This window comes from Rana temporaria, chromosome 1 (genome assembly GCF_905171775.1).
Source record: "Rana temporaria chromosome 1, aRanTem1.1, whole genome shotgun sequence".
NCBI lineage: Eukaryota > Metazoa > Chordata > Amphibia > Anura > Ranidae > Rana > Rana temporaria.
This window is the reverse complement of record NC_053489.1, coordinates 173728400-173755524: the sequence shown is the minus strand read 5'-3', so window position 1 is coordinate 173755524 and position 27125 is coordinate 173728400. Positions and strand designations below refer to the sequence as shown.

At 44.6% G+C, this 27125-nt stretch overlaps 1 protein-coding gene across 1 annotated transcript in view; it reads left to right on the top strand.

Annotated features, from left to right (window-relative positions):
• The window catches only part of MAPKAPK5 (MAPK activated protein kinase 5), an 85276-nt gene that overhangs the window by 8559 nt on the left and 49592 nt on the right, over nt 1–27125 (top strand). Inside the window, exons 2-3 of the mRNA XM_040346302.1 lie at nt 17184–17257; nt 23867–23942. Coding sequence (XP_040202236.1) covers nt 17184–17257; nt 23867–23942 — 150 coding nt within the window. The remainder of the gene's footprint in view (nt 1–17183; nt 17258–23866; nt 23943–27125) is intronic.

Below are 27125 nucleotides of genomic sequence, written 5' to 3'. Positions count from 1 at the left end.
CACCTTTCCACCTCATCCACATTCATCAAATGTAATGTAGAGCAGCCAACCTCCTATGTTCACTTTGCACCAGGCCAGTCACCCACTACGGGACCCAGAGACAAGAGGACATCACTGAAGTTACATAGTTAGGTTGAAAAAAGACACAAAAAATAAATAAAAGATATCGTACAATCCCAATTCTATACCAATAGTTGATCCAGAAGTAGTGAAGTAGTGGTGCCTACTACAGTGATTTCCATCTTTCAGGGGCTTCGGCCAGGTATGGTATATACATAGTTAAATTTGTCCTGCCTGGACCATTGCAACTACAGTGGAACCTCCGGATTGCGAGTAATGCGGTTAATGAGCGTTTCGCAGTACGAGCACTGTATTTTTAAAAATCGTAACTCGGTTTGCGAGTGTTGTCTCGCAGCACGAGCATGATTCAGGCCAAAGCAGTGTGCAGTACCACGTTTGGCCTGAGGTGGGGGGCACTGGTGCCGAGCAATGCACGAAAAGTAATGAGGACAGCTCTGTTGACCTCAGCAAATCTTGGGGAACAGTGTTTCCAACGTTTGCCGAGGTGTCCACTGGTCTTTTCGGCCATTTCCGAGGCTCTCGGGCACCCCCCGCCTCTGGTCGCATGTGGTATTGCATGCCATTAAAGTCAATGCGGAACAAATTATTTTCGTTTCCATTGACTTCAATGGGGAAACTCGCTTTGATATGCGAGTACTTTGGATTACGAGCATTCTCCAGAAAAGGATTATCCTCGTAATCCAAGGTTCCACGGTATGTAATACATAGCATACCTGGAATTCATCTTGAAAGGAGAAGTATAGCCAAAGCTATTTTGGCTATGCTTCTCCTATGGAACACAGGAATGCAGTTCCCGGTGACTTGTTTTCAGCCAGCTATAAGCATGACTCTGTCGGTCCAGGTTCTGGAAAAATCCTGACTTTACAGTTGGGATCCACCACAGTGTCTGGACCAGAAGCAAGAAGATTTTCAGCGAGACACTGAAATCCTGAGCCAGTCTCTCCTGCCCCCTCCACAGCCCAGCGCTCCAGTGAGCCCTGGAGGGGCAGAGCAGAGATAGTGACTGAAGGTCATCAGCTCTCTGCAGGCTATAGACCAGGGGTCTCAAACTGGTGGCCCAGCTGTTGCAAAACGACAAGTCCCATGAGGCATTGCAAGGCTGACAGTTACAAGAATGACTCCCTCAGGCAGAGGCATGATGGGACTTGTAGTTCTGCAACAATTGGAGGGCCACCAGTTTAAGATCCCTTCTGTAGACCAAGAACTGAGCAATTGGTGGTCTTTGATAGCTCAGTTCTCAGGCAGTGGGGGACAGAAGTGGCTGGGATTGGTGCTGCAGCCACCTAGGTGAGTCTGATTGTGTTTTTGTTTTTTTAGGGTGTGTGTATATGGGTGTTTACAAATTATTTTTTAAATGTGTTTTACATAAAGGAATGATAAAGAAAGGAAAGACAATTTTTCCAACACTATCATCCTCCATATCAAGATACAATACAATATACTTATTATGGGGGGATACATTTTACAAAAGTATATAAAATGTAATTTAACATATCTCCTGGAGGAATCCTAATGCCGCATTCTGGTAAAACTATCGTTCCTAATGGAGTAAGCACATTCATCACGCTGTAACAGACAGAAAAGCGCAAATCTTCTTTTACTAACACAAAATCAGCTAAAGCAGCCCAAAGGGTGGCATCATCCGAATGGAACTTCCCCTTTTATAGTGCCGTTGTACGTCACCACGCTTTGCTAGAGCATTTTTTTTTCACGATCGTGTGTAGGCAAGGCCTTTTTTAATGATCGGGTTGAAAAAAAATGTTTTTTTTTTCTAGAGCCTGAAAAACTTAATTTTTTACAACCCGAAAAACTGTCGTGTGTACGCAGCATTATACATATGAGATTTAATTCCGTAGTAATCAACAAAAATTGAATAACTAGGGCATTCGCTCTTTATTGGAACTCAAGGAATTGGAGCATCCTCCGATAACCACATGGATTAGATACAATAAAAAAAAATTTCTTAGGGTATCAATCGGGGAAAAATGGATAGAGGAAAGTTAATAAAGAAAAACAAAAAGAGAAGTGGTTGCCTTCTGTACACGACCAGTTCAACGTCTACTTTCAGAGAGGGGGTTGTATAAAGTTTCCAAGAATCTGAAACCCTCTCAAACTTTGAATGTTGTCCTTAAATACACTGATCATTGTTTTAATAAGCATGATCCATGTCGGCTTACGTTTCATAGACTTGTCCTTTATCGCTTAATTCTTCCAAGCCTTGGCTTTCACAATTTTAGTCGTTGGGAGCATATAATACATTAACCTTTAAGTGTGTCTGGGGTTATTGTCTATGGGTTTGTTCAATAGGGCGACCCAAGCACTCTCAGTAGTATTCACCACAGTTACAGAATATATTGGACCCTCATCCAAAAGTGCTTGACCTGTGGGCAAGTCCACCATGTGTGGAACATTATTCCCACTTGGCCACATCCCCAAAAAACATGGGGGAGATGAGCCTAGATATTTTTTAGAAAGCTGTTAATCTAGAAAAAAAAACTTTAGTTATTTTCTATTAATATGTTCAGAATTCCTTTATGAAATCTGGAAGACCTGTCCCTCCAGTCTTCCTAATTAATGCTGTTCTCAAATCCTTTTCCCAGGCCAATTGTAAGATAAGTTACAAGAGGCATCAACTAACAGTTTATAAAGGACTGCTATGCTAACCCTTCTGAACTGATCGTAGCCTGGCAAATCTAAATGAAAGCTGGAAGCCCAGACTTCTTTTCGGGTTATGTTTTTGTAACCTGTGTCCCATTGGGGAGATTTCCGTTCCCATCCTTTCCCAAAGAGGCATGAGTGAACGCAACATGTGTTCTCACTGGAAGACTTCCCCGCTGTTCATGTTCTGGTAACAGCTCAAGAAATTGGATTTCCAATTGTCCCAATGGCAATGGTCACCAGACCAAATAGGAGAGGAAATGCAGACCGCAAAAAAATAATGGGTAGAGGGTGGTGAAGGGAACATCCAAAGAAAGAAAAAGGCAGGCGTAGCATGGTAAGAAAAAGAGGGGGGGTGTTAAGGAAAAGACAGGTGTAGGTGGTCAGGGAGAAGGCTGATAAGTCGAAGGGAAAGGGGCAAAGCAGTTTATTTTTGGCAGTCTGTATTATTGTTAGCTATTCAGAGGTTTGAGATGGCATGGTCCATTCCTAACGAGCAAAAGTGAGTGATTTACTGATGTCAAACATTTTAAGACATTTTTTTATTTATTTTTTGTCAAGAAGAAAAGCTTTAGTGCCGATTCACACAGGTGACTTGTCAGGCGACTTGGCCGCCTGACAAGTCGCGCTCCGTTGTGTACTATGGAACCGTTCTAATAGGAGCGCCCATTCTAATAGGAGCCCACGGAAATCTCTGAACCTGATCAGCTGTTCTTCAGGTGTACACGGCGCATACGTGGCTCGGGGCGGCAACCAGGCTCATTCCTTACCATCCCTGTGGACTTGGAGCATGTTAAAAAAAGGCTGAGCGAGCGAAGCGAGGACGTGAGGCCGACTGGCCACTTACGAGGTCCACGTTGCCCTGGACCTGTTGCAATAACAACTGAGGGGCGAGTACAATTGAAAACAGCTGATCAGGTTCGATGATTTCTGTCGGCTCGGATTGCGCCTGCGCAGTCAAGGGGGAACCATATCGATAGGAGGAACCATATCGACAGATCACCGGCACTTACCGTATTTGCCGGCGTATAAGACGACCCCCTAATTTTCCAGCTAAAATGTTGGTTTTGGGATTTACTCACCGTATAAGACGACCCCCCTCCGACTAGTCTGTCTAGAACAGTGGTTCTCAACCTTAATAGTGTTATGACCCCTTGATAAAACTTCCCAGGTTGTGGGGACCCCTAACAGTAGAATTTTCGCAGGCCAGGTTGTCAGCAACCAAGGCAAGACAAGTAATTTGCCCCTAACCCATGGACATTTAGGGTTCCCTGCGTCCCTTCCACTCATACAGTATTAAAACACCTTCTGGTACCTTTTAGGATGTACCACTCCATCTATGTTCTCCTTTCTTTCCCTTTTATCTCTCTATCTTAATTTCTTGTTTTTTTGTTCCCCAACCCTCTCTCTAGCCATATTTCATGTTCTTTCTCTCCCTTTTTTCCTCTCCCTTCCATGTATTCTCTATTTTTATTCTTTCTCTTACTCCTTTTTGGTGGTTAGGGGGGGATGAGTGGCAGTGCTGGCAGGGAGTTCTGATCAGCCAACTTGGGTGCTCTTGATCAAGATCACCTGCTGATCTGAGAACTGTAGTGGGGACTCTAAATGGCAACTCTAATCACAGGTAGTGTTACCTAATGTGTCTCCAGCTCTGTGGTGTCTCGCAGCAGTGACACCTATGCCGAAATCAGAATATAGGGTCTCCTCCAGTCCCTCCCACTTCACATTTCTCACCAGTCAGCTGACCTCTAGTCTCTGCCCCCCAGCCATGCCGTGAACTGAATGGGCGGCCACAGGCTCCAGGGACTGCCCAAGATCCGGTGACCCCTGGCAAATTGTCATTTGACCCCCTAGGGGGTCCCGACCCCCAGGTTGAGAACCACTGGTCTAGAAGCTGAGGGGTAGCCAGGACAACCGCTGACAGAATAAGGCTTTCTCTTATCGTCCATGGACGGACACAGCTCCTTAAATCTTGACAAGTGGGTTATGTTCCCTGTTTACAGGAGAGGACTAGGCAGAAACATGTTAAATAGTTAAATACATGTTACATTAACAGAGTTGAACAGCCCCGCCCAGGGGGCGGTCCCTCCAGACATAACCCTCCTCACTGCAGCTTGCAGCCTCAGTTTCGTTCTGCCTAGCAAAGGAGAAGGACGTATGGCTCCCTTTGGGCCCAGCGCCCTGAGGAGAAATTTTATTTTATTTTACTTTACTTTTTCTTGAAGAATCTTCTTTCAACTGTTGGCTGAGAGACAGGCTGGATATTATAGATCCTTGTAGTCTACTCAGTCCGACCAGCAAGCGTGGGCACACCTTTGCAAAGAGGCTTGGTCTGCCACGCCATACCTCATGACTCCTGAGGTGGCCGGTGAGCTTTGCTCCGAGGTCCACATATGACTGGGCTGTGGTGTTGTCTCACTCACAGTGGACCGGGCCGACAGCTACCTCCATTTCGGTTGTAGTTCTGTCAGGAATGCGTCAGCGAGTCCTCGCTTGGACGGGTAAGTACAGTCCCTCCTGCTTCGGTGGGTTGGTACGGCTGGGCATTCCTGGGGTTCGGGGGTCCCTTCCCCTTACTTCCCTGCTCCTTTCCCTTGCTGCATTGCTAACATTGCCGCTGTCAGGGGGGAGGGGGCCTTCCTGAGGGGACTGTGTTATCTGGCCTGTGTTTTTTCTTTTTTGTATTGGGCTTTCCTGTGAGGTAAAAAGCCCTGTGATGAGCACAGATGTTTATGATTATACTTCAGCAGACGCTGACTGATTGGTGACACCTGTAACGGTTTTGCTTTTTATGCTGTATCTGTGTCTTATCCTTAAATAAAACAGCCTTAGGAGGCTTTTCCTGTTTAAACACAGGTCCCTGCAAAAGTTACCTCACGGTTCTTTTCCTCACAGGCAGCGCTGGGCAGTCTCCTCCTGAGGGAGTCCCCTGGTTACCCCTGGTCAGCGCAGCAAGTGGGTGAGAGGCCCTGAATAGGGCTCTAGGAGCTTTTGTCTATTTGTATGGACAGGTGTGCATATTCTAATACACACTATATGTAAATATTGGAGTCAGTATCTGGGTCCTTCCCCACATGCTGGTGGTGGCAGCAGGTGTTAGCACCTGGGATTCCCACAGAGTTTTTATTTTTAGTCCTGGACACAGTTTGTGCCAGGGTGGGGGTGGACTGCGGGCGGGCGGTAAGAGTGCCCCCTTCCCCCGTTATCCCCTGGGGAATGCTCTGTTATGGAGCCATGGACTAGGTACCTAGTTAAAAAAAAAAAAAAAAAAAAAAAGGCAGAATAAGGCATTTATGGGTGCGCTTTTTACTGTTTCAAGGGACTCTCCTAAGCTGCATAGTGCAGCTGGGTTTCCGCTGAGGGCTCGGTCTTTTTTGGATCACACAAATCAGACCGCTGTGTAGGTTTTTTCCTTCTGTGCCCTTCTTTGATAATTTCTGAGATGCGGAATGAGAAAAGCCACTGAGGGCATTTGTAGTCCCTCACCGCCTGGCGGGAACCCCCGCTTGTATGGATCTGACTGATAGAAGATCCGAAGTACTGACCCGTTCCATGTTTACCATGCTGGGGTCTGGCTTGCGGCCTATTGTGGCCACTACACTGGGGTCTCAGTGGTCGCTGGCGCTATTTTTTAGGAGATTTTTCAATTACATTGAAAACTCCCATTGGCGCCCATTTTGTCGTAGCCACGCTATGGCGCAGCTTACATTGTGCTGGCCTTTTTCCTGTGGCCGCGTTCTGAACGCTCGGCGGCCATCTTGGAGTAGTCCTGACCCCTAGTGCTGTATACAACTCACAGAGTGAGCATTTTGCACCAGACAGTGGAGGAGCACCGACTCTCTCCTGAGGTTATTAGCCTAGCGGACCAGCTGGTCCAGGGCCTCATATAGGTCTGTGATGCTTCATTGAATGCTGCGCCCTTGTTATCCAGGGCGTCTGTTTCAGAATGGTTTTATGCACACGGTGGTGTAGTGCTTAACTCCATTACTTGGCAGCAAAAGAGTCATTGGTTCGAATCTGCACACTGACGCCAATCTGCACACTGACGCCAATCTGCCTGGAGCTTGCATTGTCGCTCCCTGTGTCTGTGTGGGTTTCCTCCGGGTACTCCGGTTTCCTCCAAAGACATGTGTGCATACACCTACATAATATACATACACACTATGTGTGTGTATTATTTAGGGGCAACCCTCCCAGGCCGTCAAAGGCCCAGCTGGGGGACTAATCTGTCCCTGGGTGCATAAGCCGATCACGCCGGCACCCAAATCCTGCCAATGTATATAGCCTTCCCTCCCTGTCTCTAGGTGGGAGGGGCGGCTTGCAGGTCCACAATTCAGTGAAACCTCCCTGCTCTCCGACTAGTGGGTCTGCGAGGTGGTCTCTTCGGAGTACTAGATAGGGTTTCCTCCTATCCACAGAACAAAGTTCTGTCCTTGTGTCTTCCCCTCCCGGCACGTCGGTCTGCCTTGGGCAGTGTGGGATTTGCTAAGCTGCAAGGTAATTTTACCTTTCCTGCAGGACGAGAGTTTTGGGGTTTTCTATGGGCCTCAGGCCCTAAATACCTTTGTGAACGTCGGGTAGTTCCGCATGGAATCCATTTGTTCGGTGGTAGCTGCGCTTCATCCGGGGGATGTCCTGACGTCCTCGGACATCAGGGACGCATACATGCATGTCCCGTTTTGCACATGTCACAGTGTTTTTTTCTGTGCTTCGTGATGAGAGAAGGGTCTCTGTCAGCCTGTGGCCCTCCCTTTTGATCTGGCGTCAGCACCATGAGTTTTCAGCTAGGAGCTCGCACTTATTTGAATTTTGTTGGGACAGCGAGGCTTTGCCTCATTGGCTACTTTGACGACTTTCTTCTGAGAGCAGCTTCTGTCTCCGACCTAGTGGATGGGTTATTCCCATTCAGACCCTCCGAAGATTCGGGTGGATGTTAAACGTTTAGGCCAGAAAGTGTAGCTCAGTGGCAGCAAGCCTGCCCTACATGTGTGCGACCCAGGGTTCAAATTATGGGCATGCTAGGTTCCGACTCAGCGTTGTAGTATCTAGTGTTGATCCAGACTCCTCAGTGGCAAGGTCCTTCTTCCCCTGGAGAAATTGCAGACTCTTCAGTCTGCGGAGAAGGTATTGGCATCACGCAATCGGTCTTCTCTCCGGGCGCCTGCTGGTTCAGGGTCTGTGGGTAGCCTCCTTCAAGGTGGTACTGTATGCCCAGTTCCACACCCTGGTTTTCCAGTGGAACTACTGTCCAGGTGGTAAAAATCTCTTGTCTCTGAAATCATTAGATTCCTGTGCGCCACCTAGTCAGAGTCTCTCTGAGTTGGTGACAGAGATTCCCGACTCTTCGGTCCGGGAAGTTGTTCCTTCCTTCCAGTGGTCGGTGTTTACGACGAATGCCAGCTCACGGGTTGTGAACCTGGAGGTTCACAAAACTGGGGGGTCCAGTCGGCCCTGAGTCGCTGGACTTGCGTGGACCTATGACCACACCTCCTTGAATGTGTCTGGTCTCGGTAGCTACCCAGGGTCGGGCCTGGCTAGTGCCTGGTGGAAGACCTACTGTTCATTGTCCTACTATTTTAGGCGATCAGGCTATGCTTCTCCTTGTGGTCGACCAATCTGGTTTCAGCCGGACAACGCCACGGCCGTGGCTTCAGTCTACCATCAGGTATGCCGGCAGGCAGACTACTGGAGTCGCCAGATGCTGGACCAGGGCGACTGGTCTTTGTGCTTGGGGTGTTTCGGCTCCCTTGCAGGAGGTGAGCCTCACATGGCATGGATCTCCTGGCAGCTTGTCTCCGCCGCAAGGGTGTCAGTTAGTGGCCAGGTCTAGTGATCTTGTACAGACGCGTCAGTCGCGCTGGTGGCCCTGTGTTGTCTGTATCGGTGATTTTTTGCCATTCCTCCATGGTAGTTGCTTCCTCGGCCGCTCCACAGAGTGGATGCTGAGGAGATCCCGATGATTCTAATCGCTCCAGATTAATCTCGGCGTCCTTGGTACGCTGATATCGGGCGCCTGGTAGCGGAGGCACCCTGGCGATTGCCAGGGCAGGAGGTTCCTGTCTCAAGGTCCCATACTTCCTCCTGTTGTACAGTCACTGACTTGCTTAACATGGTTATTGGAAGCCAGACTTTAGGTGACCAGGGTCTGTCTGACTCGGTCATCTCAACAGGGCACCGTAGTCTTCTTCCGGAGGATCTACCGTCGCACCTCTCTTGGTGCGAAGGGATGGAGTGACGTCCACGGGCGTACTTTCAATGTCCAGGGTCCTGCTGTTTTTAAAGCTTGGATTGGATCTAAAAATTGCTTAAAGCACCGTTTGGGGGCAGATTTCAGCCTTGGCTGTGTTCTTTTAGTGGCCTTTTTGCGGCCCGTTCCCTGGTGGGTCCCCTTTTTTTGTGTGCAAGGGGTTTGTCATATACTTTCCCCTCTTGGCCCATCTCTTCCCCCATGAGTTTTGACTCTGGTGCTCTCGGTTCTTCAGGAACCTTCCTTTTGGAAACATCAGAGAGATTTTCTCTTGACACTATCTCAGAAGGTGGCCCCTTTAGTGGCCTTTACCTCTGTTAGAGGGGTTTCTGAGTTGGCGGTCTTGTCTTGCAAGCCGCCATGCTTGATCCCCCATAAGGATTAGGTGATGGTGCGCCCGCGACCTTCCCTTCTTCCGAAGGAGGTTTCGGCCTTTCATACTTTAGGCGTGGTACGCGCTTTGCGGGTATACCAGCCTACTACGGCTCCATTTCGGAGCTTCTGACTCTCTTTTGTGTCGGTGTCTGGTCCACAAAAGGGCCTGGCGGTCTCGTTGACCACCATTTCTCGGTGGATCGGGCAGGCCGTCATACAGGCCTATGCTCCTAAGGGCGGGCCCCCCTTTCCGGTCACGGCACTTTCGACCAGGGCAATTGGTGCTTCCTGGGTTTTTTTTTTTCCCGACATCATGCGTCGGTCTCACAGGTGTGCGAGGCGGCGATTTGCTCGTCTGTTCACGCTTTTTCCAGAATTTACATGGTTGCTGTGAGTGCATCTTATGATGTTTTTTTCAGCCGCTAGTTTTTGCCGGCGGCTGTTTAAAGTTGCACCTCCTCCGTTGAGGAGCTCTGCTTGTTTTGGGGTGAAGTTAAAATTGTTTTTACTGATATATTTCCCACCCCTCGTTTTTTGACACTGCTTGGGGACGTCCCACTTGTCAAGATTTAAGGAGCTGTGTCCGTCCATGGACGATAAGAGAAAATAGGATTTTTTGTACTCACCGTAAAATCCTTTTCTCTGAAGTCCATGGACGGACACAGCTCCCACCCCTCCTTTTTAGGTTTGTACTGCTTGTTACGAACTGAGGCTGCAAGCTGCAGTGAGGAGGGTTATGTCTGGAGGGACCGCCCCCTGGGCGGGGCTGTTCAACTCTGTTAATGTAACATGTATTTAACTATTTAACATGTTTCTGCCTAGTCCTCTCCTGTAAACAGGGAACATAACCCACTTGTCAAGATTTAAGGAGCTGTGTCCGTCCATGGACTTCAGAGAAAAGGATTTTACGGTGAGTACAAAAAATCCTATTTTTTTTAAATCTCGCTGAGCCATTACATTACATGCCTCACTGAGCCAGTATGCCTGCCTCGACGATCTCCCTCCCTTCTCCTGTTTGCAGAGTTTCTCAGGCTGCGGGCATCCATTATTCAAAAGCCGCGCCTCCTCCTCAGGCTGTTCCGTAATAGGCAGAACGCTCATTTTCCCAGCAGAGCCTCTGTTCAGTGTTCCGCCTATCACAGATGTCCTCTCGTCCGAGGTCGAGGATGAGAAGGCATCCGTGATAGGCGGAACACTGAACAGAGGCTCTGCTGGGAAAATGAGTGTTCCGCCTATCACGGAACAGCCTTAGGATGAGGCGCGGCTTTTGAATAATGGACGCCCGCAGCCTTACAGACAGGTACTGGCGTATAAGACGACCCCCGAGTTTTGAGTCATTTTTTTTTACATGCAAAAGGTCGTCTTATATGCCGGAAAATACAGTAACTTTTTGTTTTTATATATATTTTTGAGAATGTTTTTTGACCTTCTGGGAGCCCAGTCTCTGCCAATGGTTCAGTCGCACTGAATATTGGAAGATCAGAACATGAGCTTTTTTGGGGACATCGTGGACACTTGAAACAGGGCCTTCCAGGGTTTTTAGCATTAGGGGTAGTAGCAAGGGATGTATTTAATTCTTCTAGCACTGGGTAAGTGCAGACTAAGTAGTGTTTTATAAATGTTTTCCAAGGAGGAGATATTTTGATTTTGAGAAACATGAGAAGAAGATTCTGTCCATTGCTCCTTTTGTTAAAGAGGATCCTATTACCCTCATCCAGGCTTTTATATAAGAAAGTTCAGCCATGTAGTTTTGTGGTAGAGGCGATACAGAAAGGGTGAACATTTTGTCCTAGGGCTTAAAGGTTTTCCCAACATCAGTGTTCATAGTCTGTACCAAATGAAGGCAAGTTTCTTTTAATATGTGCCTGGACTACTTTAACTGTTGCAAGGAAATAATGCTGTCTCAGGCTAGGTTCACACGGCTGCGATTTTGCCGCGATTCACGGCCACGATTTCAGGGAATGCCAGTCAATAGAGCTGAATTTGCATCGCACACGGATCAAACTCGCACAGGGCCCTTTTTTTTCCCCCACAGCTTAGATTCGCACCGCACTAATGTGAACTGCACTAATGGAAAACAATGTTATTTTAATGACTTGTGAATTTGAAAAATCGCAACGGCTCAAATTCGCAATAGAATTTGCAGCAGTGTGAACCAGGCCTAAAGCCACATACACACAATTAGACTTACATCTGACTTTACCATGGGTTTTGGTCCAAAGGAGCCTTGGCTGTGAACTTGGTATGCATACACACACGGCAGAACTTTTTTAGCCAACATTCACCAAATCCAAAGGTTTTTCAGCTCTTTACCGCCACCCTTTGGGCAACTTCTGCTATTGTTGTCTGATCTTTAGCATTGGTTCTGAGCATGTGTGTTTTGTAGTTTGGACTTTTTTTCTTTTTTTTTACAGAAACGTTTTTATTTGTCTCCAGAAGGAGAAACATTTAGACATACAAACATAGAAAAAAGAAATTTTTTTGCAGCTATACAACACAGAACAAATAATGTCATACATGAAGTATTCCATTATCTCAATACAGAATTTGGCTGGTTTACAGTACAGTGATACAGTCACATCAAGTCATAGAACACATCATTTCACATATTAGGTTCGGGTGATAACCTCTACCTCGGAGTAGTGGGGGGGGGGGGGGGGGGAGGATTGTAGTTTGGACTTTAGTCCGATGGACTTGTGTACACACGATCGGATTACCCTCCATTGGACATTTGTTACCGGAAAGTTTGAGAGCATGCACAGCGAGTGTTTGTCCGATGGAAAAACCGAAAACAATTGTCCGATGGAGCATGCACACGGTCGGATTTTCCGAATCAAATCCGTTGGATCGTTGTTGTCAAAAAGTCTGATCGTGTGTATGGGCCTTTAGATTGGGTAAAAAGTGACTATAGTGAATTTGGTTTTCATTCGTCGAGAGACATGAACGTTCTTCAGTACCCAGAGGGCATAGCGGGCATTGCACTATTCCTGTGAAGGAAGGGTGGTCTGACAGTAAGTTACTTGAATATACAAATTCAGTTCCATTTTATAGCATGCAGCATTTGGTGGTGGTGGGGGTTCTTAATGCATACAATAGAAACAGAAAAATCTATTCATCAAAGTGTACCATAAATCGAATTTCAGATTAATACCACAATATTGGTAAAAATGTGAGGTAAATGCCACAAAAAAATGATCTAAATCATTAAAGTGGTTGTAAACATCTGACATGAAGAATGAACAGGGCATTCTTATTCAATTATGTTTGACAGTTTTAAAATGGCTCAAAAACAGTGGGGGCGAGGTCCCACAGAAGTTAAAGGAGAAGTCCAGCCTGAGCTTTGTAGGCTGGGCTTCTCCTCTGGGTCAAAGAAGTGCAATTCGTTATTCACTCCTTGTGACCCGTTTTCAGCGGAGAGTGGTCTGAAGTCCGTTCTCCTCTGATGTAGCTGCCATCAGTCGACACATTGCGTCATCCCCACTTCCACGTCTGGAACCACCAGCTGCCTTGATTGATGGCAGTCTCAGCATCTCAGAGAGCCGCTGAGACAGCTGCTCCCCGCTCCTCCACGGCTCAGCGCTCCAATGAGCACTGATAAGTAGAGCATCGCTCCGCTCAGAGAGGAGTGAAGACCGAGCCGTGTTCTGTGGCTCGGCTCTCAGTGCAGAGACGCCGGGGGACGGATGCAGCATCGTTCTGATGCTGCATTCACCGAGGCAGCATCTTTTAAACACAGCAGAATATATAGAGAAGTGCCACTTCTTAAAGACATATGTCAGGCCTTCATAATAAGGCAGGCCATCCACGTCTCGAATCTCAGCTAGTTCAGCAGAAACCGGCCGAGATTAGAACTGTTAATGGGCAGGCTCAATGTACCAAGTTGATCGATCAACTTTGGTACAACCAGCCTTCCAGATTCTCTTGCGATTATCACTAGCGGCTGCTATAGCCGGTAGGGATAATCGCTGTCCTCTCCGGCGGGGACTGCTTCCCCCAAGACAATTGCACCGCAGGAGGGAATCCCGTATTAACACTGTCTGTGTTGATAGGGGAATCAAGCAAATTTGCTCTGTGTATGGCTGGCCTAACGGTAAATTGCCCTTTGTTAAACAAACAGAAAACTGATAATTGCTCAAGGTGGAAAACGAGTTACAATGGGAGCAGAAGTATCCGACGTTGGAAATCTATTTGTGAGGTAGTGGGCTTGGCCAGTAGTATCTAGTTATGATGCTGTGGCACAGCTGAAGTTGTGAAAGATAGAAAATAGGAAAGAGAAAAGGGAAGTTTGAGCAAGAAGTAGAGTACAAGGGGTGTGGGTGGGAGAGGAAAGGAAGGTGAAAATTGGAAGGAGAGGATTCTTACCCCCACAGGTTGCGGAAAGATGTTAACCAGTCAAGAGCCAGCCATAGACAAAATTTGTAAGTTCAGCAGGAATGGGCCGAATTTCGATCCATCTGTGGGCAGTCTGGTTGTACTAAAGGCGATTAATTTTTCATTACCGGTGGCTATAGCCACCAGCAGTGATCATTGTATGCTGTCGGAGGGGAAGAAAATGTTATCAAGTATTGCCTGCCAAAGGCTCAGGGCTCTTTGTTTCAGTTGAGAATATGAATGCCATGGTGGCCATATTTTCCAGAACTTTTCGTACGTGTCCCATTAACTAAAGGACAACTTTTCATTAATCGTGGTTCCATTCAGAGCATATCCTATAGTGTAGACTTGTCTTAATCCAAAGCACAGAGTGTGATTTCTGTCCCCCATTCCCTGTGCTATCTGCAGGTTACATCAACATCGCACAATCCTGAGATTTTGGGTGCTCATTCATTGCAACGGCCAGAATATATACCCAATAATGCCTCTTGTTCCAATATTGGAACAGTAGTAATGTGGGAGTTATTTATATCCTACTACTCTAGGTAATATATATGATTTTTTATTTTTTTTTGCGCAAATAAAAAAAAAAAAAATTCAACCTTAGGCATAAATGGGTTAATGTATTCTGGTAATTGAAATTAATGAATGTCTAGCGCTTAGGCCCGTTGTGCATTTTCTTTTGTCTCCAAAGCACTCCTGCTAAACGCAGGCTAAAATAGAGGCGTGTTTAGAGACGAAAAAAAAAAAAAAAAGATGCCCATAAAAGCAACATTTTTTTTTATGTCGATCGTGCAACAGGTCTCAGTGTGGAAATGTTCTGCCCTGAGCTCAGGAATGTAATTAAACAGTAACATTTCACTAGGAGATTGTTCTGTAAATGTTTTCATGGTTTCACAATATTGCTGTGTGCCTTCATTCATAGAACAATTTTGCTCTAATGCCATGTTAAGCTGGCCATAGATGGATTGAATTTCAGCTGGTTCAGCAGGGAACGGCCAGATTTCCATCCATCCACAGCCGTTCCTGTTTGATCTAAGGACCCACAGCTCTCAAATGGGCTTGTTTGGAATTTTTGCTTAGATCAGCACTGATCAGTGTATTCTGACATTAGAGGTGTCCCCAGTGTCAGAATATAATTGCAAACCGGGGCAGAGTCCCTCATCTCGAATGTGTGGATAAGGGAAGCTGTTTCTCTTTTCTTTTTTTTTTTTTGGTCAGTTGACTTGCTGGTAAAAAAAAAAGCTTCAGCCTATGAATAACTTAAAGAACATAAAAATATGCAGGTGCTAAATACTGTAATACACATATTTAACACATCTGTTAAATGATGCATTTTTTTTTTGCTTTTGAGATGGGTACCGCATGAATTATTTTATTTTAAAGGCAAATATTCATGCGGTATATTCTTAGTAAATTGATCCCTTAGTATTGGGAACAAACATCTTGTTGCAGACCGGACTATAAACTGATGAGCTCTAGACAGGCTTTCCATTATAGACCGGCTATACACGGTCCAAATCTCGTCCGGTTCAGCAGGAACCGGCTGAGATTCGAACTGGTAATGGGCAGGCTGAATGCACCAAGTTGATCAATCGATCAACTTGGGTATAACCAGCCTGCCGGATTCTTTTACGATTATAACTAGAGGCTTGCCCCGCACCCCTGCCGGGAGAAGACCTTTGCTCATTCCCCACTCTGTGTTGATGGGGAAATTGTGCAAATTTCTTGTGTGGGCACAGAAGTTCAGATTTTAAAGATGCTTAAGGTAGAACTTAAAGCGGAGGTTCACCGGTAAAATGCTGTTTTTACCCTTAGATGGATGCTCATTTAGTCTAGGGGAATCGGCTAGTTGTTTTAAAATCCGAGCATTACTTACCGTTGTAGAGGGCGATCTTCTCCGCCACTTCCGGGTATGGGCTGCAGGACTGGGCGTTCCTTCTTGATTGACAGTCTTCCGACAGGCTTCCGACGGTCGCATCCATCGCGTCGCGATTTTCCGAAAGAAGCCGAACGTCGGTGCACAGGCGCAGTATAGAGCCGCACCGACGTTCGGCTTCTTTCGGCTACTCGTGATGCGATGGATGCGACCGTCGGAAGCCTGTCAGAAAATTGTCAATTAAGAAGGAACGCCCAGTCCCGAAGACCCATACCCGGAAGTGGCGGAGAAGATCGCCCTCTACAACGGTAAGTAATGCTCGGATTTTAAAACAACTAGCTGATTCCCCTAGACTAAATGAGCATCCATCTAAGGGTAGAAGAGCAAAAAACAGCATTTATCGGTGAACTCCCACTTTAAGTCTCATAGTAAAATGCATATTATTGTTCCTCAATTTCTCTTTATTTGAATCATTTGCCTTGTTTATAAAAAAAAATCTAATATTCATTATGTATTCCTTTTTAAAGTGGAGTTCCACCCAGAAATGGAACTTCCGTGGATCGGATTCCTCCCCCCTCTCCAGTGCCACATTTGGCACCTTTCAGGGTCGAATCCAGGTATCTGCTCCCACTTTCCGGGGAAAGATCCAACTACGCAATGTCCGGTCGCTCCCCCGCCCCACTGCCTTCTGGGAGACACACAGGTCCCAGAAGACAGTAGGACCGTTCAGGAAGCACAGCGCGACTCGCGCATGCACAGCAGGAAACAAGCTGTGAAGCCACAAGGCTTTGCTTCCTGTTTCCCTTAGTAAAGATACCATCGCCTGCAGCTGGAGCTGAGGGACGGATTCGGGTGCCAAAATCGTGGGGACCCTTGACAGGTAAGTATCCTTTTTATTTGTATATTAATAGTCAGCAGCTGCAGTATTTTGTAGCTGCTGGCTTAAAAAATAAAAAAAAATACCCCTGGCAGAACTCCCCTTTAAAACGTACTACCGCTCATGCAGTGACTGCCTATCCTGTTCAGGACGTGGGTGCACGTTAATTTTCTCACCTGTGATATAGCTACATTTTCCATTGCTCATAGTGCTTTGGTGCAACAGTCTATAAGTTCTTTGTAGACCTCACTGCTGTAAAAGTTCATTGAAATCGATTAAAATGAGGCTGGGCTTGTGCATGTCACATTGTATAATTGCTGATGACACATCATAGAGGTGTGAATTGGCACATATTGTAGTTTATTGTGGAAACCAGCACCCCTAGGTGGCAACCATGGCATCACCTGGGAACAGGAGCATTGCACAGGCCAATAATTGGCAAACTTTTGATCGCAGCAGCATTATGTAATAAATTTATATATTTTAGATACACTTGAACAGTGGCAGAAGATCACAAAAAGAAATGAATTTGGAGACTGTTTAGTATGTTACAGGAATTTTGGGGGGGTTGGGACGTGGTGGCTTTAAAAGGAAAATACACTAAAAATGCATTTATATTTTATATTGTTGCCAAAAATCCCTTTCACATTATCTGCATATTGTTTTACCATCTTTATTTGTGTGTTTGCACGCAGGATACTTCTATCTTGGAAGAGTACAACATCAACTGGACGCAGAAGCTTGGGGCTGGAATCAGCGGTCCAGTAAGGTATTTCATTCTTTTTATATTCTTCTGAAATGTAGGGATGTTAGCTAATGCTGCATAATTCTTATTTTCATCTGTCTTGTTTGCAAAGGTTTGGTAAAAGTTTTCAGCAAATGCTTCTTTATTTTATAAACTTTCACTATGAAGAAAGAAAGGGGGGGGGGGGGACAATTCCAAGTTGAATTTGCTAAATATGCATATTTCACACCTGATGTGCTCATGGGGGGGGGGGGGGGGAGCGGAAATCGCAGTGGTAATTATGGTGATGATCTTCCGGGTACTGCTTGGCTTCCCACTCTTACCACAGGGGTTGCTAAGCACTGCTGGCATTCTTGAGCCCTGTACACACGGGCAAAATGTCAATAGAGTGCCAATGGCAGAGGGTGCTGATCAGAGGGTTCTGGCTAGGGGGGCGCCCCCCTGTCGGAACACAACAGCTCAGTGGGGGAGATTGCTGTACTAACCTCGCATGGTTAGTACAGCGGCTCCCGACTGGAGCTGTCAGGTTTTTTTCGCACAACCGAAAAAAACTTGTCAGTCAATACAAGGCATTTTCTGATTAGTCAGAGAGGAGGGTAGCTGATGTCACGACCTCCACCTCGTCCAGTCAGAGAATACCTTCTATTTACTGAAAAATACAAGGGGTTTTGTAAATGGTGGCAGTGCTGAGCAACCCTTATGGTCAGTGCGCATAGGGGAAGTTGCTTGCATAGAACCTGAGCAGGACATAGAAGATTGTGGCTATTAATGTAGTAGCAGCGACTAGTAATTTTCAGCTTTCACAGGTGCTAACAAGATAGGATATGCATACTTACATTGTGCCAAGGTGAACCAATATAAGTATGTAATACAGATTAGTATTATAGTTCAGCTTTAATATAGCTATTAAAGCTGCAATTAACAATGGCTTATAAAACCGTTATAAATATTTTTATCTTAAAAAAAAAAAAAAAAATAGTTTAGTTTATTTAAAATTATCACCCTGGCAAGGTTAAAGAGTATCTGTCTCTAGCTGCAAAACGTTTTTAGTTTTGTAAAAAGGGACAGCACAGTGGCTACCTGGTTGGCACTTCTGCCTAGGGTCGTTGGTTCAAATCCCAACCACGGTGCTACCTGCCCGGAGTTTTCATATTCTCACTGTGCCTGTGTGGGTTTTCTCCCACACTACAAAGATATCCTGGTAGGTTAATTAGCGCCTGTCTAAATTGACCCTAGCATGTATAGTGCATGTATTAATGCGAGTTGGGGACCTTGGCTTTGTAAGCTCCTTGAGGGCAGGGACTGATGTGAATGTACAATATATATGTTGGGTGGTACAGTGGTGTAATGGTTAACACTTTCGCCTAGCAGCAAAAAGGGTTGCTGGTTCGACTCCCAACCGGAGTACCAGGAGGAAACCCATGCAGGCACCTGAAGTTTGCATGTTCTCCCTGTGCCTGCGTGGGTTTCCTCCCACACCCCAGAGACATGCTGGTAGGTTAATTGTATCCTGTCTAAATTGGCACTAGCATGGTATGTGTACGTATGAATGTGAGTTCGGGACCTTTGCTTGTAAGCTCCTTTAGGGTAAGGACTGATGTATATGTAAGGTTCTATATAAGTACCTGAATTACAGCAGAAGTAAACCCATCCTTAAAACAGTTTAATTTCTGGCACATGCCGGAGATTTAATACTCCTATTGGTTGTGCTCTCAACCAAACTTTCGAACTATCCAATGGCTGGTGTCATAACTGATCACATATGCAGCATCATGGCAGTTGTAGATTAAACAAAGGCAAAGATGGCAGCTTCCTTGGCTGAAAACGATAGGGGGGTATACTTGCACTTTAAAGCGGAGTTCCACCCAAAAGTGGAACTTCCACTTAAACCACTCCTTGCCTCCTTACATGCCACATTTGGCATGTAATTGTTTTTTGGGGGGGGGGGGGTGGGGGCTTCAGGAGGAGTTGGACATCCTGTCCCACTTTCTCCTTCTGCCCAGGGACCGCTTAGGCAATATGTCATATCGCTTTTTGGCGGCCCCTCCCTGTAGGCGATCACCTGGGACTTGTGACAGGTCCCAGGCGATCGCCTGTCCATTCAGGTAGCGCAGCGCCGCTTGCGCATGTGCAGTGAGTGCCCCGCTGTGAAGATGAAAGCTGTCACGGCTGGGTGCCCACAGTTAGAATGGAGGCGCCGGCAGAGAGGGGAGGGGGGAGAGAGGAACGGAGCTGGACAGTGGAGCAGGTAAGTGTATGTTTATTAAAAGCCAGCAGCTATACTTTTTGTAGCTGCTGACTTTTAATAAACATAAAAAAAGGCTGGAACTCCGCTTTAATTAAAGTGCTGAGTATATCCATGGCCCTAGATAAGTACCTGAAATAAATAAAAAAAATTAAAGATTTATTCAGTAAATAGTTGGCTGCTACCAATTACTTTTTAGTTTCAGTGGTGTCACCCAGGGATTTCTCCAGCCCTGTCAAGCTCTCATAGAGATAAACATCATTGTTAGACAGACCCCTTTCACACTGAGGCGCCATAACGCTAAAAATAGCGCCTGCAAAATGCCCTGAAAGAGCTGCTGCTGTCTCTCCAATGTGAAAGCTCTGAGTGCTTTCACGCTAGAGCAGTGCGCTAGAAGGACGGTAAAAAAAAGGTCCTGTTAGCAGCTTCTTTGGAGTGGTGAAAGAGCAGTGTGTATACCGCTCCTGCCCATTTAAAATTAATGGGCACCGCGGCTATACCGCCAGCAAAGTGGTGCTGCAGCGACGCTTTGCGGTGGTTTTAACCCTTCCTCGGCTGCTAGCGGGGGTAAAAGCGCCCTGCTAGCGGCCGAATGGCATTGCAAAATTGACCGTAAAGTGCCGCTAAAAATAGCAGCGCGTTACCACCGACGCAGTGTGAAAGGGACCTAAAAGGGACAACTTCAGGATATCTGACATTTCTCACCATTTTTCTGCCATCGGTAGCTGTAATAAATAAGCATACCCAGCATCTACAAAGTGCAGAAACCTGTAATGCCACCCAACTTTCATCATTTTGCTTGCATTATTACAGTAAAGTGATATCTGATTGAGCTGTACCCCATAGCAGCTTAATTTTTATTTTTATGCATTTTGCCAAAGAGATTATTCTGTAAAAAGCTAGAAAAAAAAAATTGCCATTTTGCATTATTTAAATTTTTTTTTTTTTTTTTTTGCGCTACTATGGATGCCGTGAGAAGAATAACTTTCCTTTACACAGCTGGTCTTTATCAGTAATTGCATTTAACATTAATGTCTTTTTTATACGTACATTTTTGGTCAAGGTTAGAAAAAAGTTAGGTGTAGGGCTCGTTAAATAGTAACTATCTTGGCGCTTGTGATTTAGCTTTGTGTATCCCTTTCGCTTATGAGTACTATGTTTTTAGCTACAGTTAATTTTCTAAATGGCTGATATTTCCTTTTCTTTATTTTTGCTTGTGGAACACTGACAGTAGATATGAATGTTATTATATTTTAAAATTTGCATGGCTCTCCTGTCCTTTTCGTTATAGTCTTCGGTTACACACACTGACAGTAATGTAGCCTTCATCTATTTATACCGGGGCACAGAAATGCTTCCTTTTGAGGGCCTGTCCTGTCGTCTGATACGTGCCATTTCTGCATTAGCCGGCAATAACCTTTCTGATGCATAATGGCCATGCCTTCCCTGCAGTTGTTTCATAGCTCTACACGCATAATAAAATGCTAAACCCTGCTTCCTATAAGAAAGCTTACTAGAATTGTTCTTAATTCTACATATGGTGCTCATAATATCAATGAAAAGCTGCTATGTATGGTTTTTGTACCTTCTGTAAAATATAATGGATAACCATTTCAACAAGTGTATCTAAAGCCAAGAACAACAATATCACATATTGCAGCTTACCAGTCCTTGACTGCCATACTTTTCTTTTTTCCATACTTCTTTTGCCTTCATTTTATCTGGTAATCTGGCCATTAACACACTTTATGTCCCAAAATGACAACGCTCACTCATTGTACTGTATCTATGTAGGAGCAATGTTGCCACCCTAGGTCAACCATTCCTGGCTTGGACTACAGAACACCTCATGTCCATAATTTGGCGGAAGGTGCGAAAAAATGATGCAGGATAGCCGCACTCCATGCTATCAAGCATCATTTTTTGTTTCTATGTCTTTGTTGCAAACAGAGCCGGAACCCAACTTGATTGTGGAGACAGCTGATCCTAGGAGAGGTAATTGCATTCGAGCAGTGAACTCCCATAGGGGAAGGTGCGCTTTGGTTTACAAAGGTCATCTAGGACTGATAACACTGCTTGAGATTTCAGTGCAGCAGTGTATACAGAAACCAATGAGCTCACTGGGTTTCTGGTAAGATCAGTAGGCTTTTTTCTTTTTGTTAATTGGTGAACAGCTATAACAGAACTTTCAATAAACACTTAAAGCGAAAATGCACTATATTGCAGCTTATTGGTTCTTTAAATGTGGTGGCTGCATTCGTTTCCATCTTTCAGCCTAGGAACAGTTTTACCAAGTATAGAAAATACCTATTGATCTTGCCAGAAATGCAGTGTAACTTCTTGTGGATTGAACCAAACCACAACATCTTTCTTCCAAGCTATTTTGCGTAAATTACTAATTCCACCCGCCCTTCACGTAATGCAGATGAAGAGAAGAAGACCTGTTTTGTAGTTCAAATCATTACCACCTAGTGACAACCATGGCTTTCTCCATGGATATATTGGAGGGGTGAGCGAAAACACCCCAGGACAGTATGTGTGTTCTTTATAAAATCACCTGGTGAAAATGCAAGGGGGGAAAAAAAGCCTAAAGAAAACGAATGCAGCCACCAAATTTAAGCACTAGTAAGCTACAATACATTTCATTTTTGTTATTGGGTTGTAAGATATGCCTAATGATTAGACATGTAAAAATGGTATCTTAATTATACAGTATAGGACACAAAAGTGGTATTCTCAGACCATTGGTTATGATGACTACCTTCAGGTGACTGGACTTGCCAGATCTGCTGCTACAACGTATTCGTAAAACCCCACCCATTCTGCGAGGCTCCAGGTTTTTTTTTTCTAGCGCCCCATGGTGTTGGAGATTTTTTTTTTTTTTTTATAAACCATTTAATTTTTCTGCTAAAGCTTTGGTCAGTATCTGACTGCATATAGCCCTCGGCTACTTAGCGGTTTTTGGGTCCGTACCTAGTGTGTATCTTAAGTGCAGTACCACGGTGTAGGGCTGGCCTATAATGCTTACTTTGGTCACTGGATCCTAGAAAGTAAAATTGTATGTTTACACCATTTTCTTGCTATTCATACAATCCGCAGTGCTCGGCACGCTATGTAGTTTATTGGCCAGAGGATTTGGGAGTTATTCACTTTATTTGTGGTATCCACTGCTAGTTTGTGTCTAATGCTTCTTAGCCTAAGGAGTTTAAAATTTGGCATTTTTCACACCTTTTAGATGACGCGTTTCCGCCAACCTGGGGAGTCTATCGCTAGCAGTGAACACAGGGAATTATGATTAAAAGCCCAAATAACATGTACTCTGCAGATAGGCTACAGGAAACACAGAACACCGCTCATGGTGATAGGTTTTCCTTGTCCTGGAGCGATTTCCTATACTGATACTCTACTCGGACTCTAGCTCCATCTTTGGCATGTATCATGCAGCCTGTGTGACAAATCCATAGGGGTGAATAGAGCCCCCGATCCGCCTGATAAACTGACTGGGGACCTGAATACTATAGCGCTCATATATTGGTCTTTCTTCTTTCTGGTCTCGACCAGCATCTGGCCCTTCAAGGGACAAGTTTTGGCCTTCATCATCTTCCAGAAACCTCTTCCCAATCCTTAATCGAGGCTTTTCTTTAGGAATTTGCTCATTTAAATGCCCCTAGTTGGCCTCCTCTGTCACTTTGAGATCTCAACCTCTGCTTTTCACATGCTCCCCTGTGAACTGAGACATTCCTTTGGAAGGCCTCGTCTGTATGGCTGCTTCCTGGAGGATACATGGCCACAATTTAAACTTGGATAAAAAGAGGTGTAATCTTAAACTAAGAAAGGGTTTCTTTACTGTTTGGTTGATGAAAATGTCCAACTCTCTTCCCTAGGAAGTGGCATTAGTGGTGAGTGTGGACAATTTTAGGTATATCTTCTTCAGTCAGCATAATATGACAGGGCTATAGGAATTCTTAAAGGGGGCTGTTCCAGCGATTTAGCCAATCACCACTATGGGGTTGGAGGGAGAGCGAAAAAGGGGTAAAAGGGGTAAAAAAAAAAAAAAAAAAAAAGTTCTACTCATAAAGCAAATTGGCCTAATCTTGTAAGGGTTGTTTTTCAATCGCAAAAAAAAAAAAAAAACCCTGCACACACATACACGTGTGTGTTTGTTTTTTGTGTTTTTAACCTTATACACTATAAGTCTGTAATGACGAGTTTCCGTCCTGCAGCTGGTCGCCTAACCAGAAAAAGTTGTGTTCTCTTTGACATTTCTTACATGTTTTATTTTTAATCGTATTAAATTATAAAATAGCTATGCATGTAATTGTCCGTGTAGGTTCTTTTAAAGGCAGCAATGCAATTTTAGATCTAATCATCTAATTTAATTGTTTTAGGGTATGTGTGAAAAAGTCAACTCAAGAGCGGTTTGCACTGAAGATTCTTATAGATCGTCCAAAAGCCAGAAATGAGGTGAGATCTGTAAATGTATCCTTGTGAAAAAAATCATACCAGTTCTGAAAGTTTAATGGTGGCTCTGGAAAATGACTTCAGTTGTTTGTAAGACATTCATACATTAGGTCTGACCCCCTTTATATTTGTGTAACTGAGGGATTTCTTTTGCTCTGCAATTACTTTGGGTTTCTGCTATGTAATCCTTTTTATTAAATGTAAAAACTGTTCTTCAGGAAAAGCTTCTTGTACAGTCTATAGATGGGGCATCGAGTCTCAAGCCAATTGTTGCCTTTTTAATTACCTGACAAAGACACTCCTCATTTGACAAATACCTTTTTATAGTGGTAGACTTAAAATAATGTACATAGGATTAGTGAACATTGCTTGGCGCATAGCTGAGCAGTCAACTTTGCCTGTTTACAGATTTATTTGAGTGTATTTACACTTTCCAGTATTTTTTTAGTAATTTTTTCCCTATTGCAGCATTTGTCTTCATGTTTCTACAAGTGACGTTAAAGTAAAAACTGATCTTATGCCATTTAGGTGCCTCTTAAGTGAATAAACCACTTGGAGAGGAACAACGAATTGAGTAGGATTTATTTGTACTCGAGAAGATGTAATCATTGGTTGTAAAAAAGTGTCTTTACATTCTTAGCTGTGAAAAAGTGGATTAATAACCTCAAAATTTGATTTTAGCACCAATACTAGATTGCTTCAAAGAGGTGTAGATGCTTTCCTGAAAAAAGGAAATAAGTGAGTTTACATATGTTTGTTTGTTTTTTTTGCCTTTTTTAAGGGTTAGGAAAGATATTTTCTTCAGACATTTTCCTTTATTAGATGAAGAAGACTAGGACAGCCGCACTCCAAAAAAGTGTTCCTTTTTAATAAAATAGGTCACAAAACTGACATGTCACAGCAGAAATCTGAAAAACACAACTGACGCGTTTCACACTGTCATACAGTGCTTAGTCATAGCTATGAGCGGTCACCCTTCTTCCCATTTTTCTTTATTAAAGTAGATATTCACACAAAAAGCAAATTGAATTCTAAACTTACATGCAGCCACATTCTAACACTAATCTATCTAGCCAAGTAAAGAATAAATTAATATACATACCTTTTCTGAAGCCTAGTGGCTCAGTCTCTAGTGGCAGATGCTGTGTGCTGGAGAGAACCAATAATGGCTGGGAAGTGATGTCGCCCATAGACTTAAAGGGAAGTAAAGGACCCCCCCCCCCCCCCCCCCCATTATACTTACCTAGGTGGAAGGAGCATCGGTCCCCCGGTGCCTTTGCACTGAGGACTGAGCGAGCAAACACTGCCGATCAGCTCTCCGCTCTGCCTCCTCACTGGATCACTGAGCTGTGAAGGGGCGGGGAGCGGCCGGCTCAGACTCTCAGCAGCTCGCTGAGAGGCTGAGCGGGGTGTGAGTCCAGACCGATTTCTGTGATGTCAGCAGAGAGCGAACTTCAGCCCGCTCGCTCTCTGCTGAAAATGGGTCACAGAAGTGCAAAACGAATTGCCCTCCTGTGACGCATAAGAGAAGTACAACGTGAGCTTTGGCTATACTTCTCTATTTTGGGTTTCCATTGTTGGCTGCTTCTCCTGCACACGCTTATTCACTAAAGCTGCCGCTGACAGATTAGTGCGGGAAGAAAAGGGAAGTATAGCAATTTCTTCTTTATAGGGCTAGATGGATTATGTTTAGAATGTGGCTGCATGTAGGCTTTGGGTGAATTTCTACTTTAAGGCATGGAAACAAATGTCCGTCAAGAACGCAGTGACGTACAACACTACGACGAGCCAAGAAAATTAAGTTCAATGCTTCCGAGCATGCGTCGGAATTTTGTGCGTCTGAATTGCTACAGAGGATCGGATTTTCCGGTAGGAAAATTTGAGAACCAGCTCTCAATCTTTAATTGGCGGAAATTCCGACAGCACAAGTCCAATGGAGCATACACAAGGTCGGAATTTACATTCAAAAGCTCACATCGGACTTTTGCTGTCGGAATTTCCGATCGTGTGTACGGGGCATAAGGCTTGCATGTTAACATAAGATGCTTTTTGTCCTTTGCTTTTTGATAACATTACATGATACAGCGCAATGGTTCTAGGTGTGTCTGCTTAAATAAATCTGCGTGTTGAAATAGAAGTCTATCTAAAACAAGGACCAATCGCACTTGTGTAGCCCAGTCCTGAAATAAACTCTTCATTTTCTTTCTTTTGAATGGGGTAAAGCTGCACTGGTCACTTCTAGTACTTGGGATGCCAGGATAATTATTGAAAAAAATGATTATCCAGAAGATGAAAGCCCTGATTCTAGCTATGAGCATTTGGTTCACAGTAAGAATGGATTAAGTTGGGTGCTACACATGGATATACAATTGTGTTTTACAAGTGTGTAAAGATGTAATCCACTGTGTTTCTCTTTTTATCTGAAAACAATTGAAAATCAAACACAGAAATCTGATAAAGTTCAGGATATTGGACAACAAACATTTGTTTATTGTTACCTTTTTATAGTGTGAGAGACGCTTCTCATAATTTACTATTGTGCCTGTTACTTTTGCAAGTGATTTCCTTTTGTACAGAAAGCTGTAAATGAAACTTAAATTTACTCTGGGGCATTGTTTTGTCGTGCCAATTATATCATCTATTGTACTTGAAAGCACCATTTCACACAAAGGACTTGGTGTAATTGATACAATGGCAAACAGATAAACCATAATTGGCACTGCTAATTGTCTTTGAGAATGATATGCAATTGTACTGTGCATGAACATTGTCCAGAATAAGCACACAATAAAACTCGCAACCATGACATGATATCTGATGCGCTCACACAATAAAGCGGGCCGAATGTCAGAAGATAAAAAATAAAATAAATCCGACATTCGTTGGCCTGTCCGTTTAGAAGCCCGACATTCAGTGTCTATCGGATTAGCATGCTGGAAAACCAGCAGCCGACCGACTCCGGATCAGCACTCTCGGCCAATGGCGCAGAGTACTGATCAGAGAGTTCTGGCAGGGGGGCCATCCCCCTGTCAGAACACAACGGCTCAGCGGGGAAGATCACTGAGCTAACCTTGCATGGTTAGTACAGCTGCTTCGACCGGAGCCGTCTGTTTTTTGCATGAAAAAGAACTGTTTGTGTTACCAGGCTTTATGGTTGAGGATTTTGATCTAAAGAGGGACTCTGAT